The sequence below is a fragment of the Pyxicephalus adspersus genome, chromosome 7 (genome assembly GCF_032062135.1).
Source record: "Pyxicephalus adspersus chromosome 7, UCB_Pads_2.0, whole genome shotgun sequence".
In the NCBI taxonomy this organism is placed as follows: Eukaryota; Metazoa; Chordata; class Amphibia; order Anura; family Pyxicephalidae; genus Pyxicephalus; species Pyxicephalus adspersus.
This window is the reverse complement of record NC_092864.1, coordinates 5,948,612-5,965,772: the sequence shown is the minus strand read 5'-3', so window position 1 is coordinate 5,965,772 and position 17,161 is coordinate 5,948,612. Positions and strand designations below refer to the sequence as shown.

Here is a 17,161-nt window from a genome sequence, read left to right as displayed (position 1 = left end):
CTTAGAGATTCATTATAACATTCATTAGAGATTCATTGTAACACTCCTTAGAGAATCATTGTAACACTCCTTAGAGATTCATTGTAACATTCATTATTATTATTATTATTAAACAGGATTTATATAGCGCCAACATATTATGCAGCGCTGTACATTAAATAGGGACATTCATTAGAGATTTATTATAACATTCTTTAGAGATTCATTGTAACATTCATTAGGGATTCATTATAACATTCATTAGAGATTCATTGTAACATTCCTTAGAGATTCTTGGTCACATTGAAAGTGATTATTGTAATGTTCATTAGAGATTCATTGTAACATTATTAGAGAGTCATTGTAACATTCATAAGGGATTCATTAGAGATTCATTGTAATTTTCAGTAAAGATTCATTGTAACATTCATTAGAGATTCATTGTAACATTCAGCAGAGATTCATTGTTACATTCAGTAGAGATTCCTTGTCACTTTCATTAGAGATTCATTGTCACATTCATTAAGGATTCATTGTTACATTCCGTAGAGAGTTTGTGTAACATTCAGAAGAGATTCATTGTAACATTCATTAGAGATACATTGTCACATTCAGTGGAGATTCATTGTAACATTCATTGATCTGGCACCTCTTGATATAAGGTGACAGCTGTCTCCCAGTGACTCTTGTATGTTGTTGTCACATGCGCCCCCTGGTGGTGACTATGGGCGGTTTTGCTGGCACACATTGCCTAGTCTGCTCATCACTATCAGGAAGGCCAGCCAAGCAGCTGGAGAGATAAATGAGGATGGGAGGCTGCATGAAGGCCGAGGGAGATCAGCATCAATGGAGGATGAAAAAGGAAGAAAGCTAAAAACAGGACAGACATGACAATAGTACACCTGGTGCTTTATCACAGGTAATAAAATCCTGGGGGAGGGGCAACTATTGTAAAAAATCGAAAGATTATCATACGTACTGACTCAGCTGATCCGGAATGTTCTGAGCAGTCACTGCCATGGAGAAATCACAAAATATACAGTGAGGTCACTGGTATTAAATCTGCCCTCCACCCCCTTTCAATAAATCTGCCCTCCACCCCCCTTCATTAAATCTGCCCTCCTTCCTTCAATATATCTGCCCTCCAGCCTCCCCTTCATCATATCTATCTTTCAGCCTCCCCTTATAAAAACTGCCCCAGACCCCCTTCTTTAAATGTTCCCTCCAGCCTTACCTTATTTAAATCTGCTCCCCCCCCCCTTTATTATATCTGCCTTACAGCCTCCCTTCCTTAAATCTGCCCTCCGGGCTCCCCTTCATTAAATTTACCCCCCAGCCTCCCCTTCATTAAATCTGCTATGCTATGTGACAGAGCTGTGTAAATTTCAGGACTGGGCAGGCTCAATGGGTAGGAGGAGACCCCACTGCACAGGGTTCAGCCCAGGACCCCCATTCCTAAACCCATTGGCTAACCCTAAGAACCAATCACAGCAAACCCCAGCCAATTTACAGCAAATCCCCACTCAGATGAACTGAACCCCTATAATAAAGCTTCTCTCTGATTGGCCTGTTGGAAGAGAAGCTCTAAGCTTCACATTTTACATTTTAAGATTTTTATGTCACAGCTCAGGATGCGTATTCTCAAAACACAACCACCGCCTCTATTTCCGCCCTAGACAGTAGCGCAGCATGTAGCAGTGAGGGGCGGGGGAGGGGATGGGGAGCGAGGAAAGTGGTAAGCTTGGTTTCCTGTTACCTTTCAGCCGTTCATCTCACTGAGAATAAAAAATGAATGTAATCATTTTTGTGATAATTATTGGATTTCTATAATATCCCCCCCTTCATTCTGCTATTTATACATAAAGGGGGTTTCTGTAGTCCTAACTCACTTCCTGTCCTAGCGTGACAACTCTTCTCCTCTATAGATACAATACAGTGAGTGTGGTTACCTCTGTGTTACTGGCAAGATCCATTCAACTTATGAGAGACCACGCCTTTATTGTGACATCATGAAAAGAGGCGGAGACTACTGCAGGTAACCCCACCATTGGATCTAAATTTAACCCTGGATAACCCAATAATTGAAATATAAGGTTATGAGTGACGACGACCTCAATCTCGCTGTAATGAATTTTAATTTCTACTTACGATCTTCGAAATCTTCCTCATAATCATTGTCGTTGTCTTCTAAAAAGGTGAAAAAAAATTGGCTGTATTGGTCAATAAATAATAATGAAAATGATGATTCACCTGTCTATTTCCTACCAAACTATATGCCACACCTGGGGGAGTATTAGACTCACTGGCCACTTTATTAGGTACACCTGTCCACCTGGTTGTAAACCCAAATATCTCACCAGCCAATCACATGGCAGCAATGCATTTCTGCATGTAGACATTGTCGGGACAATCTGAGCACCAGAATGGGGAAGAAAGTGGATTTCAGTGACTTTGATCGTGCCATGGTTGTTCGTGCCAGGAGGGCTGATCTGAGATTTTCACCCACAACCATCTTTGGGGATTACAGATAATGGGGCAAAATACCCAGTGAGGGGCTGTTACATAGTAGTCAGAGTGAAAAAAGACGTTGAGGATTAAAAGGACCAGATGGATGGAATATTCCAGATGCAACCATCTATGCACAGTTGATCCAGAGGAAGGTAAAAAAAAACTGCCCTGTTCCCCGGGTGAAAATGCCATGTTGATGCCGATGGTCAGAGGAGAATGGCCGGGCTGGTTGGAGCTGATAGAAAGGGAAGAACTCAAATAACCACTTCTTACCCCTCCAGGTCTGAAGAAGAGATCTCTGAATAGACAGCATGCCCAACCTTGGAGCAGATGGACTACAGCAGCCGCAGACCATACCTGTCAGCCAAGAAGGGGCACCTGAGGCTACAATTTACCAAGATTGGAGAAGAGAAGATTGGAAGAACATTGCCTTGGTCTGATGAGTCTTTGACATTCCAACGATGGGGTCAGAATTTGGCATTACCCACATGGCAGCATGGGTCCATACTTCCTTGTGTCAATGATTAAAGCCAGGGGTGGTAGAATGATGGGGAGGGGTCTTTTCCTGGCACAATTTGGCCCCCTTAGGTTTATATTGGATGGGCAGTTGACAAATCTCACATGATGCTACCATGTCAGTATTCCTTAGGAAAGTTCCCAGCACCATGTTGGTTCCAAGAATGATAGAAAATGGGGGTCCAACCTGGTACTATGAAGATGTACCTAATAAAGTGGCCGGTGGGAGTAGACCCCATTATAGGACAGTCTGAATGCACTTGTAGTTCTTCACTTTGTATCAAACCCAGCTCAATATCTAACTTACATCTCATATCATTAGTAAATGTGCTGCTAAAAGAATAAAAGCTTCCATGGCCTAAAAAACCTTGAAACCCTTATTTTACAAAAAATTATTGTACCATTCCTGCACCAATCATAGCATCACCAATGAGCTCACCCGCCCACTTTCTGTTATGACATCACTGACTCCTCTCAATATGTTTAATTATTGGTCTTTTGACATCAGTGCCCAGCCCACCTTGCTTTAGTCACTCCTCCCAGTTGTTTTCATTGGTCAAATGCCTTGCTGTACCTTACAGAATCCACTAGATGTCCTCCGTGTGCAATCCCCCCAGGCAATAGGGAAATCACAATGTTTTATCTTATTATCTTTCAATATATTTGTAAAATATTGTTTGTGCTGTGTATTATTATTTATTGGACAATTGTATATTACCCATTTCAGGAAAAAAAAATGGGCTTCCCCAATATAATTGGAAAAATGGAGACAGTAGATTGGGTGTAGTTGAGGGATGACCTGGACTTGGGGGTTTAGATCTGAGATGGCACTCCAGCCATAGACGGGGTGACCATAGTATGGGTGAGATGTGAGAGGGGCATAGGGGAAATAATCTAGCTGTGCCAGGGGCTGGGCAAGGTGGCACATTCTATATATGGCACTGCATTACATTAACCTGTACCATCCATAATAGGGTAACACAATCTTACCTGTGATTGGCTGGGAGTTGAAAGCGGAGGACGGCACGGGGGTTGGAGGATACAGATCTAAAAGTACAAACAGAACTGTGAGCATGACTGTTAATAAAGGACACAAGCATACACAACCCCCCAAAATCTTTCAAGGGGGGTCATCATACAGCCAGAAGCTGAGACTTGTAGTTCTCCATGTGCTGGATCCCCGCCACCTTTATAGAAAAGGAAAACTTACCTGTTTGGTATCGAGGGTGGTATTCAGAGTCCGGAGTCCTTTGGGAAGAAAACATGAAATTACTTAAACAGGAAAATCCAAGGGGAAGCAAATATGAAAAGGTAGAGGGAGTACCAATAACCCGGCTCTGAGAATAATTTAAGACATCACTGCTCTGATGTCATCAGTTTCTGAGCTTCTCTATGCAATGCAGACAGATTGTGGCTGGTGGGAGGGGCCAGTAGGGTGCTTTACATAGATTCCTGAAAATGTACAGAACCAGATAATCTTCGTATAATGCTTAGGGATGAGCAAGCTAATTTTTTAAAATTCGGTCTCGCTACAAATTGAGCCTTTCTCTCTTAGCAAACATGTAGGCGAGAATGACCTTTGTAAATTCGGCCGGCGAGACTAAATTTTTGGGACCTGCAAGACAGCTCCGCTCCTCTGATTGCTGTTGCACCCTCGTACTATGTGTTCATGAATGAATACAGCGTGGGAAAAATCCTCTGAATTTTCCCACAGCTGCGTTCATTCATAAACCATGGCTATATTTATGAATGCAGCCATGATAATCCTCCTATAGTTACTTCCGATGGTTTCGCCAAATTTCGCTGAAAGTTCGCAAACCCATTGGAACTTTGCCTACGGCATTCTCATTCATCCCTAATAATGCTGAGCATTCATGATTGACAAAACGGGGTGGGCTTTATCTTGCTTGCTGCAACATCTAATGCACATTGTGAGTTTACGGTGTCCAAAGTAAGCAAATTCAAATGCCTGCTGAAAACTAGTGAACTCCTAACTTCCTGTTGTAAGCTGACAATGTCATAGTGAAATGATCAGACTACACTCTCCCCTATGTGAACTACAGGACCCATCCTGTACCCCTCCCCCATCCACTCACCTATACTTATTCTGTGGCTTCCAGATACACCAGGATTGGGCTATATCATTGCCATTGGCAGATAACACCTATTCAACCCACATGGAGCCACAGAGGATTTAGGAATGAAGTCCAAAAGCCACAAAAAACAATTCCCCTTCCCTATGTGGTTTACCTGTATGACATTTTATCTCAGCAGGTTGTGTAATCTCAGCAGGGTAAAACTCAAGATAATGCAAATCTATAAACAGTACAAAAATGCAACACAAACAGCCATCAAAAGGTAAAAAAGTATGGTGCTTCCTCTTCAACGGTGCACACTTATTAATGTACTTACGGCGGTGCAGGACGGTGATCAGGGCGGCCATGTGACGTATCTATGAAAGGGAAAATAAATACACTGTGATATATTTCAAGCAGCTAAAGGGAACTACAAAGCAAGCTGTGCTGTCATTTCAGCTATCCCAAAGTGCTCTGAGGATTCCTTCATCATGTAATGACACAATATAGTCACATGACTTATCTCTCTATTGCATCATATGAGATGTGGTGACTGCTTTAGTTTTCCTTTTATTCAGAATTGATTTCTTTATTTTCCTCTGAAAAGAAGTTGCTTCAGTCCATTCATTTACCCATAGGAGGCAACCTTGGTTATCACATATGCTGGAATATAAACACGTTCCCTTTGTTCTTCTTAATTTGTGAATTGAAGGGAAATGTATATTACTCAGTGGAGATAGAAATTAAGTTTCCAGTTCACAGGAACCGGCAAGGTCGCTGGGTTTCTGGCAGAATCAAGATGTATTTTTCCTATACTTGCTAAATATGTAAAAACGAATGCAGCACCCACATCCAAGGATTGGTAAACTGCAGTATAATATACTCATAGGCATCATTTTATACTCAGATTTGGCCACTCGGTGGGGAATAAAGCAAAAACAGATCCTCTAATCATAGGCTCTATTTATAAAACAGGAAATCTCACATTACCCCAAACATTCCCTGGTGGGAAGCAAGTATGGTCGTTGAAACATATGGACCTGGAAGACTCCCACAAAGGAATGCTTGAGGGAATGTCTGATCCCCTGTTTTATAAGAATATTATTCCCTGTTTTATAACCTTTATTAGAGCTCTATCAGTGTGTTATTCTGATTCTAAATTTTCATTCTCATAGATATTCATTGGGAGCCCTGTTAGATCTATGGTGGTGGGTTATGCTTGCATAATATTTTTATATGTTGTGCTTAGCATTAAACAGCTCATTGAAAATGTATAAACAAAAAAACAAATTAACAATAATAAAAAACAACAATGTGTAAAAAAAAACAAAATACAAAATTAAAACACAAAGTGTTAAAAAACAACAAAAATAGAAAACACAACAAAGTGTTAGAAGGAACAAAAATAAAAATCAACAACATGTTAAAAAAAAAAAACACATCATGCTAACAAAAATAATTTGCATGAAGCAGGTGGGCTGGCATCATGCATGGGGGTGGCATGAAAAATGAATGGCACAGCCGTACATATAACATGTATTAGGGTAACGTGCATCACCACAGCTCACAGATCTAAACTGGATCAAAAAGTTTTCATGCCCATGTATATGAACTGAATTTACCCTAAATCAGCCATATTTAACCCCTTTTATGGGACCGACATCATTTATAATCAACTGCAGTGGTGGTGGGCAGTTCAGCCACAATTGGACGCCGCCAGTGAATTTGCAAAAAAGTTTGGGTCTGGATTCATTTTTGTACTCATGTTGACTAACCAATTCCAAGTCACAAACTACTAAAATGCCAAAAAGCAAATCAAAAACATTGAAGAAATTCTACAGTCAAATGTTTTTGCTTTTTCCTTTTGAATAGGCAATGGTAAAGAAAACTTTTTTTGCCGTCTCTCCCATTGGGCACATTTACCTCCAATACCCAATGCAATCTGGATTGAGATGAAATCTCTTTTTGGACTCCTAAAAGGAATAAAAAAGCAATCGGTTCCCGATCCCTTACCAAGCTATCCAAAAGTATTCAAAAACATTTAGCTTTATATAAACTTTCCATGTAATCTAAGAAGTTTTTGTTGTATCGTTAGATTGTTAGTCTAGCATATATAGATAGTAGATAGATAGATAGATAGTAGTCAGCATTGTAAGTCATCTTCATGGGCTCAGCTGTTTCTGAAGGTGGTTTAGATAGGCATGAATATCGCTGACTATGCATGAATGAAATTTGTGATTACTTACGTTGCCAACAACCGACGCAACCGAGGAAGAAAGCCATTGCTGACACCGCCAGCAGCCCGGCAATCCAAGCAGGAGAAACCGTCAGTCCATCGGTGAAGATCATAGCTATACCCTTCAGCAGCTCCTTCCACTGTTGACTTTCAGGTTCCCTAACACATTGTTCTCCTCTTATTGAAATGTCCTCCTTCTCCGGCCTAATTTTGTAGTGTTCTCCTTCTTCTGTGCCCTCTAATATGGAACTTTTTTGGCCCTTTTGGCCTTTTTAGAACTTTTTGGATCTCCAATTTCTTAAGCTTTGGTTTTTGTCTTCAATTGCACGCCCAAAACTTTTTAGGTCCTTCAGACCTTCTGATGTCTTCTCCAGGTTCCTCGACTTCTTCAGATCTTTGCTAAGCCTTCTTTTCATCAGCCCCAACTTTCGCGTTGTCTATGTTGCCCAATGGTCCTGTAGAGGTGTTACCATGAAGCGTAAGCTGTAATTTTTTTACTCTCCACCCCCAGAGGTGAGTCAGAGCAGAATGTGAGGCCAACGCTCTACGTGAACCCACCAAAACCACACAGGACAGGAAGCTGCCTCCTCAATCGGCTACTGTGATCTGTTCTAGTTTCATCAACCGACGCTCTGACTCTCTGAGAAAAATAACTAAAACTGGGGCTGTTTTTTTATTGCAGCTGCTGCTCAATTACTTTTTTGAGGGGCTTTTGGATATTTTTGGAATTGAAGGACCCTGGGCTTGGCTTGAGCCAGACAGGGTTTGTTTTAGTAGGTTCCTTGTGGGTGTATTGTGCCCAGCCAGTATTATTCTGAACAAAACCCCGCTATACTCACCTATTCTGGTTCCGTTGCAGTTTTGCTTCTTCTCTTTCTAGATGTGCTGTTCAACCTTCTTATTGACACTCAAGCTCATCATTCAATCCCAGCAGACCCAGTTCCCCAGAGCGATCAGACAGGTATAAGAATCTTCTGCACCTTTATGCAATAATGCCCTGCCTGATCAAATTTTAGTTCTGCTCTATAATATGTGCACCCTCTAGTGGTTATCTCCAAGTCAGACAGTGCAATGAGCATCTTGGTTGAACTGCTGGTGGATGAAGCTAGGTTGAAATACAACCCTCATTTTAATGGCCAACCCAATCTCATCCACCTTGGAAACCACATTGAGAAAAGTCAGACTATACATAACATTCCAGGTCACAGTCCTTGGCCTATAGAAGTGTTCCCTCAACATTCCAAAAACTCAACATAGAATGAAAGGGAAGCCTATCAAAAGTGAGGAGAATTCTCTTCTAAGTTATCACCAGAGCAGGTGACCCCAACAGAGGATATCTCCTCCTCCCATTCCATTGGCAACCATAAAAAATTTGGAATTCCAACCAGATCTCAGACACATTCCTTTACTTCTTATATTGTCATATTCACTTTTGTTGCCCAGCAATGACAAAAGGAACATGGCATTGACCAACCAATCCCAATGCAGATCAAATGTTGGAGATAAAATTGGAACAAACTCAACCCAACAAATCAACAATTGTCCTGGGGATCTTCAGATTGGATTTCATTGTCTCCCAGTTCAGCCCATGTCGACTATATTAGGCCACAACCATTGTAGGTGAACCAAAGGTGCCCACACAAGAACCTTCTTGTGTTAAGATGATCTGTCAATCATCAATCCACCATGGCAAACTGATGAATGACATTGGGGAACTTCTGCACCCATAACAGACGAGCACGGACGTTCATTCTAGGTGAAAATCGTATGACATGTGTATGTAGCTTTACATGAGATTTTAGTAATTTTACACAAACAAAAAACAAGCATACATTAAGAAGCTTTAATCTACAAACATAAAATAGATACAATTATATACAACCTCATGAAAATTGTAAACTCTAAATGTAAAAAGAACCTATTGTCATTCGTATAACAGGAAGTAGCAAGTCATAGAAATGCCACGGACTGTATCTACATAGATTAAATTTCTCAGGTTTAACATTTGTATAGAAGGGGGCAGAGATAGCGGGGTACAAACTGTGCTGCTGTACCCTCCTCAGCCACAAGGGGTTCTCATAGGGACCCAAATTCAGTGCAAGTGCCCACTGTGTATAGAATTCATCTTTTGTACAATGGACGTATTTATCATTGGAAACAAATCTCAGGTTTTGTCAGAAGTGTAATAAGAAAAAATTTACAAGACATAAATAAAATTAAACATTCGTACTAAGGAAAAATACTTCAATACTGCCTTACCCAACCTTTCTACCACTGAGGAACTCTGGAAATAATTTTCAGGTCTTGGGGGACCCCTAGTAACACCATAGGAGATTAATGGAAAAAAATTCACCCTACATTAGTGGTGAGTCAAAATAATTCTCTCCCTATAGATAGAATTGGGTCATACAATCGGCTTGGCCAAGTGGCCCCAGCCATGAAACTAAGAGATCATCATCACATTGGAGGTCAATCAGCCAAACCCCAAGGAACCCCATCAACCGATGGAGAAACCCTAGAGGTCTATAGAATCCTGGTAGGAATGATTGCTCCAATACGGCACCCGAAACTGATTTCCATGTTGGGTGAATGGTGGTGGATTGAATCGCCCACTGGCTGTCTTTCCTTTCCGGATCTGGTTCCTCCCTCCCTAATACATTGAGCCCGATTTACTAAATGAGTTACAAATTGAATTGAATAAAGATTCACTGTGGGCCCATTTCAGCTTAACGGTGCTCCCAACTAACTGAATAGGAGCAGTTTGGAACCATTTTGTGCATGGGTTTGCACTCATTTGAGATGAGGTTGTGGCAGAGTTCCTGAAAGTTGTGGCATGGTTGCTTCTCGCCAAGAGGTTACTTTTTCTCCTCTGGGCAACATGAGCAAATGTGTTGACCTGTGGTGAAGTTTCCAGCTTCTTGGTGCATAGAACAGTTAGCTAGGTTTTCTACCACAAGTCCAAAAGTGGCCCTAATTCACCAATTATGTGAAAAGCGAATTCCTACTTTTTTTGGCATATGACTGGTTATTCAAAGATACTACAGCTGCCATTTATTGAGTGCAGCTTCTAATCCCATAGTACCCTGGGTGCTCCGGAGCTGAACAGTGCCCAGTCAATGCCAGGATGGAGAGACGTCTGGTGCAGAGATCTTGGCAGTCTCCCTATGGCCAGTTCCTGATGGCACTTCAGTTTGCTGCACAGGGAAGGCACACAGACCTGGGCACTGCAGGGTGCTACTGCAATAGTAAGGTAGCCCCCTTTCCCCATTTTGGCTCTACTGACCCCACCATCCTCCTGGGCTCTCCAGACTGACCCTTCTTGATGGAAGGCATCACCATTGTTCTCATATTTGTCCATTGTCTAAACATTATGCTGGGGGGGGGGGGGGACAGGGCTACGGGGGATGTCTTGTGGGTTTAGGGGGAAGCAGGGACTTGTTTGGGGAACCAATATTATTATTATTATTATTATTATTATTATTATTAATAAACAGGATTTATATAGCGCCAACATATTACGCAGGGCTGTACATTAAATAGGGATTGCAAATGACAGACTAATACAGACAGTGATACAGGAGGAGAGGACCACGCCCCGATATGGCCACAAATGGCCCAGTTGGTGTTTCCTGTATTCGCTATGATGAGGCCCCAATGGTAGGTTGGTAAATCTCACCAACAAATCTCCCTAAAAGAAGTAACAACCACTGATTTATTTAGTCTTCCATAGTAGTTGGGGTTGGAAGAGAAATAGTGCCTTAGTCTACAGATCACCGTCTTGTTTTTCCTCAAGGGCACCTAAAATCTACAGGACAAGAAAAGATTCTGTTTTCATCAAAAATATTAGAATATGATGTAATGAATATAATGATTTCAGAATTGTTTCAAAAATTTTGACAAAATTTTGTCAAAATTAGGTAGGACTATGATCACCTAAAACATAACACCACCCTCAACTTAATTGGATAATTTGAAGTAAATTAAAGTATCCCAAATCAATTTAAAAAAAAAAAAACTTAAAAAAATAAATCTTAAAAATAATTTTTAGACAGTGTCACTGTGAAGTTGTCAAGGCCCCTCCCACAGGCACTTCTCATTGGTAGTTCAAAGGGAGGAGCTTATAAAACTCTCTCAACAGGTCCCACCCAAGAGGAGCAAGCATTACCAGCATAGTGTATACAGTGGACATATATAGAGAGTAGTATAAATGTGTTATTAGAATAATAAACAGGAAATTGATTGGATTGGAAAAATTACAGTCAGTTGATAAATCCATTCAGAGAAGAAATCCAAAAATGAAAAGACAACTTTTTGAAGCTTAAAAGTCCAAAGCATCGAAAAGCCTGAGGGTTTCCTCAACACGTAATTTCAGTTCTGTCCTTTTTTCACCCAATGGTTATTATGTGAAAGACCTTGGTGGGTCCATGCTGTATAATGGAAATGTTGGAAGGAATGATGATATTCCAATTAGATGAGAATTTTCCTATTGAACAGCCACGCCCCTTTTTCTTACTTCCGCCAATCAGACACTAAATCCAGGTCCAGATAGTAAAATTTGGCTATTGCCACAAAATTAAAAAAAACATTTTCATAAATTTAGTTTTTGATGGTCCATTGGTTTAAAAACCAGCCGCCATCTTGGTATGAGGATGGAAGATGAGGCATCTTCTCCAATCCAATGTCAAATCTTCTGGACTTGCTGCAAGCAAGGGGTGACCATGATGCCACAGTTCTGATTGGCTTGAGATTGGAGGTCCGCACTCATGCAAGGAACAGAAGAAAGATGATCTATAATATTCTTGATGCAATAAAATATCTCAGTAGTACAATGAAAAATTGGGTTGTAATCAGCAAATGGAAGAAGCATGGATTGGTAAATGTATCACCGTCCATCATTGGTGGGTTAATCTGAAAAGATAAAGGAACTTTAGGTTAGATGGACCACAAGGGTCAGAACTTTTTTGGTCTGCTGGGTCCAATAAGTCTGAATGAACCCTCTCAAAGAAGGGAAGGATTTAACTTTCTATTAGGGTTTCATTACTGTCAGTGTCACCATTGGAAAGAATGCAGCTCCTTCCTGTCCCGGTTGTCACCTTGGCAGTAAGTGAGGGGGCCCATGGCGATAAAAACCCTTCCCTATTTACACCCGAAGAAGATTATAAACCTCCAGCTCCAGCAAAGCCACATCCTCAAATCAAATACAATATTGAGTATATAAAACACGGCTCCCACTTACCTATATGATCATTCCCCATATTTTCATAATCTGGCATATCTTCATCATCTCTGTCTGCAATAAAGGACATGCAATAGATTTTCATTTGCAGCAGTTAGAAAAGGAGATCCAATGTCTGATTTACCGTTATAGAGCAAAAAGCTTACAGTGGGTGGAGCTGTGAACACCTGATTACCATGGCTTGGGAATTGGTGTTCCTGGAACATTTAATACAGCCCTATAGCTGGTGTGATAGGGCCTGAAGAGGTGACGATGGTATAGAAGTTGTGGCTAGTTGAAAGGGGGGGGGGCCGTATGATATTTCCACCATAATCTAGAACTCACCGCCATGAGGGAAGCTGGAAGACTTCGCTGCTTCATCCACATTGACGTATTCCAGACTCTCTAACAGAAGGGAAAAAAAAGAAAAAAGTTGTCAAAGAACGATGGAGTCACTCTGCGATGGGCGGCTGGATGTTTGGTGTAAAGCCATTGGATCAACATTGGCCAAACAACAGCCATCTTTAAAGGGGAGAGGTCACCATTGGCATGTTGTCTGTACAAGTTTCCTTCAATCAGTTTCTGTATGGTGATAAACTTTGGGTCAGCTGCTAAGCTCCAAAGTTTGCAGATTTTTGGCCAAAAGTTTTGGTCTCCCACCAGAAAATATGAGAAACAGTTCATAGCCTTTGACCTTTGGCTCACGAGAACCAATATTCTGAAGCAATGGATAACCCAGCCCGCTTAGGTAAATAAGATTTTCCCCTTCCCCATAAACTTTGATGAGATTTGGTGCCATCAACTTCAACCAAGGTTCACAAACCCAAACATCTTTTAATATAGAGATGCCAAAAGGTTTAAATAGTCTACTGCCCCCCTTATGTCTCTTGGGGGTTTCCAGTGCAAAGACCCCTTTAGTCAGGTGAGGGTCCCATCTCATTTGGTGTGCTCCAAATATAAATCAGAATGATTCAACGCCATCAGCTCCATCACATGGCACCTTCTGGTCAGGATGATGACCTGATTTTCTCTGCTGCAGTTATTTAATGCAGCTTGGTCACCTCCCAACCCCCTGCTTGTCATTGGACAGAGACTGAGCAGCAGCAGACTGATAAGTCATCCCCTGCTCATTCTGATTTTCCGTAGCAGCTCAATCTTAGCACATGTGCATGCAGCAGAGCCGGATTGGCTCCTAGTCCTGACCCTCAGCTAGCACTGCACACAACTGATCAGCTCTCTGATGATCATTATATTAACACTTATATTAACACCTAATTTACCACTAAGTACCATTATATTCCAATGTATATAGAAATAATTATATGTACATATAGAGATAACCACTATATATAAATGCTTTATTTAATTAATCAACCCAAATAATATAAATTTAACCTCTCTAGAAATTTGTGGATTTCCTGCACTTCTGTTCCTTGCCTTTTACCACCACAGACATCATATACAATTCAGAAAACCTACCACATTGGAAAACATACCGCCAGTCTCATCCAATCCCCTGAGGAAGCCTTCAAGCGAAACGCGTCGGGTCAGAAGACAAATAATACCTACCTTCTACCATTGTTACCCAGTTAGGGATAACTTTTGTATAGTTATTGGTCTCTATGCCTATGACGATTGAATGGCATAACCACACACTACAACATACTGTAATATAACCAATGTTTATTTGTGGATTTATATGAATACAGTTGTTACATTGTCTAAAAAAAACTGTTTTCTTTCTTCATTTCAATTATCCATATTAACACTTACCCTTGGAATCCCCCACATTTACATAATTGTGGTCATCTCTGGCTTCTGAAAGAGAAAAAAATCTTTGTTATAAGTAGAAATGGTTAGAGAAACTCAGAAATGCCGAAATCAGCCCATTGTCTTAGATGGTGCCCAGATATTATGTTACCATTATAGGAACCTTGATGGAGGTAAGTGCCTGTTCCCTCCATGGTGCCGTGTGTTGGGTTATTCCTTGGTATGGTGCACATTAGCATCGCTGCATTTATTTGCACAGGAGCAAGATATAAAGGAAGCCTTAGTGGCAATCACCAGAGGAGCGAGCATGGCCACTGAGGGAGAGCAAGGGCTTTATTAAGGGGCCATACAACATGCATTCATTGCTGGGTTATTCTGCTTTAAGTTTCATTTTAATAACCCCCTTTTCTCAGGCACAGAAACCCCCCAAGCTTCAGGTTTGCTACTTACCCTTGGATTCAGTTGGATCCTCCACGTTGACATAAATGGCTGAAAAAACAAAAATATGGTGAGCGCTATCCAATGGAAAGGCAAGGGACTTCAATATTGTAAGTTACTTTGTTACATAGTAAGTCAGGTCAGTTTGATAGAAGACATAAGTCCATCAAGTCCAACCACTAAGGAAATAAACATATCCCATTTTTTCTCCAACAGGGGAAAAAATATCTTCCTGATTCCATGAGACAATCGGATGTTCCCTGGATCAGCAGTCTCTGTTATCTTTACTTTAAAGCCTTAATCCCCAGTTACATTCTGTGCTTCTAGAAATCATCCAACTTTTTCCTAAAGCAATCTATAGAAGTTGCTCAGACTACTTCCTGAGGGAGCCGATTCCACATTTTCACAGACCTTACAGTGAAGAATCCCTTCCTTATCCTGAGCTTAAACTTCTTTTCCTCCAGGCACAGAGAGCGCCCCCTTGTGCTTTGTAATGATCTCAAAGTGAATAATGGTGTTTCCAACTGATAAAAATGCACACAAACTATAGCTTTTGGTGCTTCAGTGACCATTTAGGGGGTTCAACCAAATTTTGTAAGGGCTGGGAATAGGTTGGAGAAAAGGGAACATCGGAAAGTCCATCTACATAGAAAACCAGAGAGAATGTTGGAAAAGAAAGTGAAAAGATTCCATCAAACAGGAATCTATTTGAGAAATTTCTAAGGATCTGTGCCACGTGGGGAAAGAACAAAACGTCTTCAGGACCCAGGAATTTATTTGGCAAAAATTTGTTTTGTACGTCTCTTCTGCCAAAAACTTCCAATTTTTGGTGACTTTTTGTTTTTTTAGTTTCAGTCCTCTTTAAGGACCCCTCTATGTATGGGCAAATGTGGTATTTGATGCACTACCAGGCAGCAGGATCAGTATGTGATCAACTGGAAACTGCCACTGAGCTGTACAATATTCCAAAAAGAATAAAAGCTCAAAATTTATTGGTACCTGAGGATAGGCTCTCCCGATTGGCCAGGACAGAAGGAGACTCCACCTCTACTGGCTTTGCACAGCCGTCATCTGGAAGCACATCACTGTGAAAAGCAAAGAAAATCTGTGTAAAGTAAAAGTTGCTTCTTGCATTGGGATTATGTTTGTATGAACCAAAAAAAAAAAATCAGCTGCAAGGCAGAAACTTAATTTAAGGAGACACTTACAGTCCCCTCATTGTAGCTATACATCTCCTGCAGTTCCACATCTTTGCCACTAGATGTCCTCAGTCGATTGGGTTTAATCGTTATTATTATTATTAATTATTATTATTATTATTAATATTACTATTAATAATAATATTATTATTAATATTATTAATAAAAATAATAAACAGGATTTTTAATGCTCCAACATAATATGCAAATAGGGGCTGAAAATGACAAATGAATACAGACTGAAGAGCTTACAATCTTGAATAATACCTTATATGATTATTACTATTATTACTACACAGCATTTATATAGCGCAAACATATTATGTAGCGCTGTACAAAGTCCATAGTCTCATAATTAGTTTTCCATCAAAGGGGCTCATAATCTACTATAGTGATATATCAATAACACAGTCTAGGGTCAATTTTAGGGGGAAGCCAATTAACATAACTGCATGATACAACTAGAAAGATAGATCAAAGGCTGCATGGAGGGAGTAAAAGCCACACACCCTTAGAGAAGTGATGATGTCATCATCATGATGTCATCATATAAGCACCGCCCTTTTATCATTCAGGACCGCCCACAGTTAGGAAAGTCCTGCAACACTGTCATGTGATCAATCCAAACTAAACAAAAATAAAAGTTAAAAAAAAGTGGCCACAGCTAAATTATCTTTTGGCTATCATGCCCATCCATCAGCAACAATACATTTTTGAATCACCCATGAATATGGATCAGGGCATTGAGAGCTCTGGATCAGCAGGACAGCCAGGCAACCAATAAGACAGTGTGGTTTTATATGAAGACAAACTCCATGCATCTTATTCTTACATATAGGCGCGGTTGGAGTCGTTGGAGTAGTTAGGATAGTCGTCATACTCGTGGTCCTCATCATCCTCATCATGGCTTTTAGACAGTGAAAACACTACAAAAATAATTATAGAAAACATTCATTTATATGTATGTGTTCTGTAGGCAGGTGACAACACTGCTCCAGATGCAATATAGTTAATAGGCGTTGTCACTCTAGAACAGGAATTGTGTTACTGGTAGGATCACCAGGTCAACGCAAAGGTAAAATGCCCGATGAATGAATGCAGACTCTACTTTGTTCTTGGATTCAGGTTAAGTAATACAATGCTGCAAATTTTAGTTAAATAAAACTCTGGACCGTTGGATCAGAATCTGGTATACAGACTGAAGAGCTTACAATCTTGAATAATA

The 17,161-nt window shown here is 40.6% G+C and overlaps 1 protein-coding gene and 1 long non-coding RNA gene across 2 annotated transcripts in view; both read right to left on the bottom strand.

Moving 5' to 3' along the window:
- Positions 1–9,143: 9,143 nt before the first annotated feature.
- On the bottom strand, positions 9,144–12,804 carry LOC140334969 (uncharacterized). The gene is made up of 2 exons (XR_011921646.1): positions 12,551–12,804; positions 9,144–12,222 (listed from the first exon to the last, which is right to left on the bottom strand). It is a non-coding gene; the product is annotated as an uncharacterized lncRNA (long non-coding RNA).
- Positions 12,805–12,863: 59 nt separating this feature from the next.
- LOC140334706 (uncharacterized) overlaps positions 12,864–17,161 on the bottom strand; it is a gene marked incomplete in the record, with an annotated part of 14,865 nt that continues 10,567 nt past the window's right edge. Inside the window, 5 exon segments of the mRNA XM_072416948.1 lie at positions 12,864–12,934; positions 14,303–14,347; positions 14,750–14,788; positions 15,737–15,822; positions 16,769–16,862. Coding sequence (XP_072273049.1) covers positions 12,864–12,934; positions 14,303–14,347; positions 14,750–14,788; positions 15,737–15,822; positions 16,769–16,862 — 335 coding nt within the window.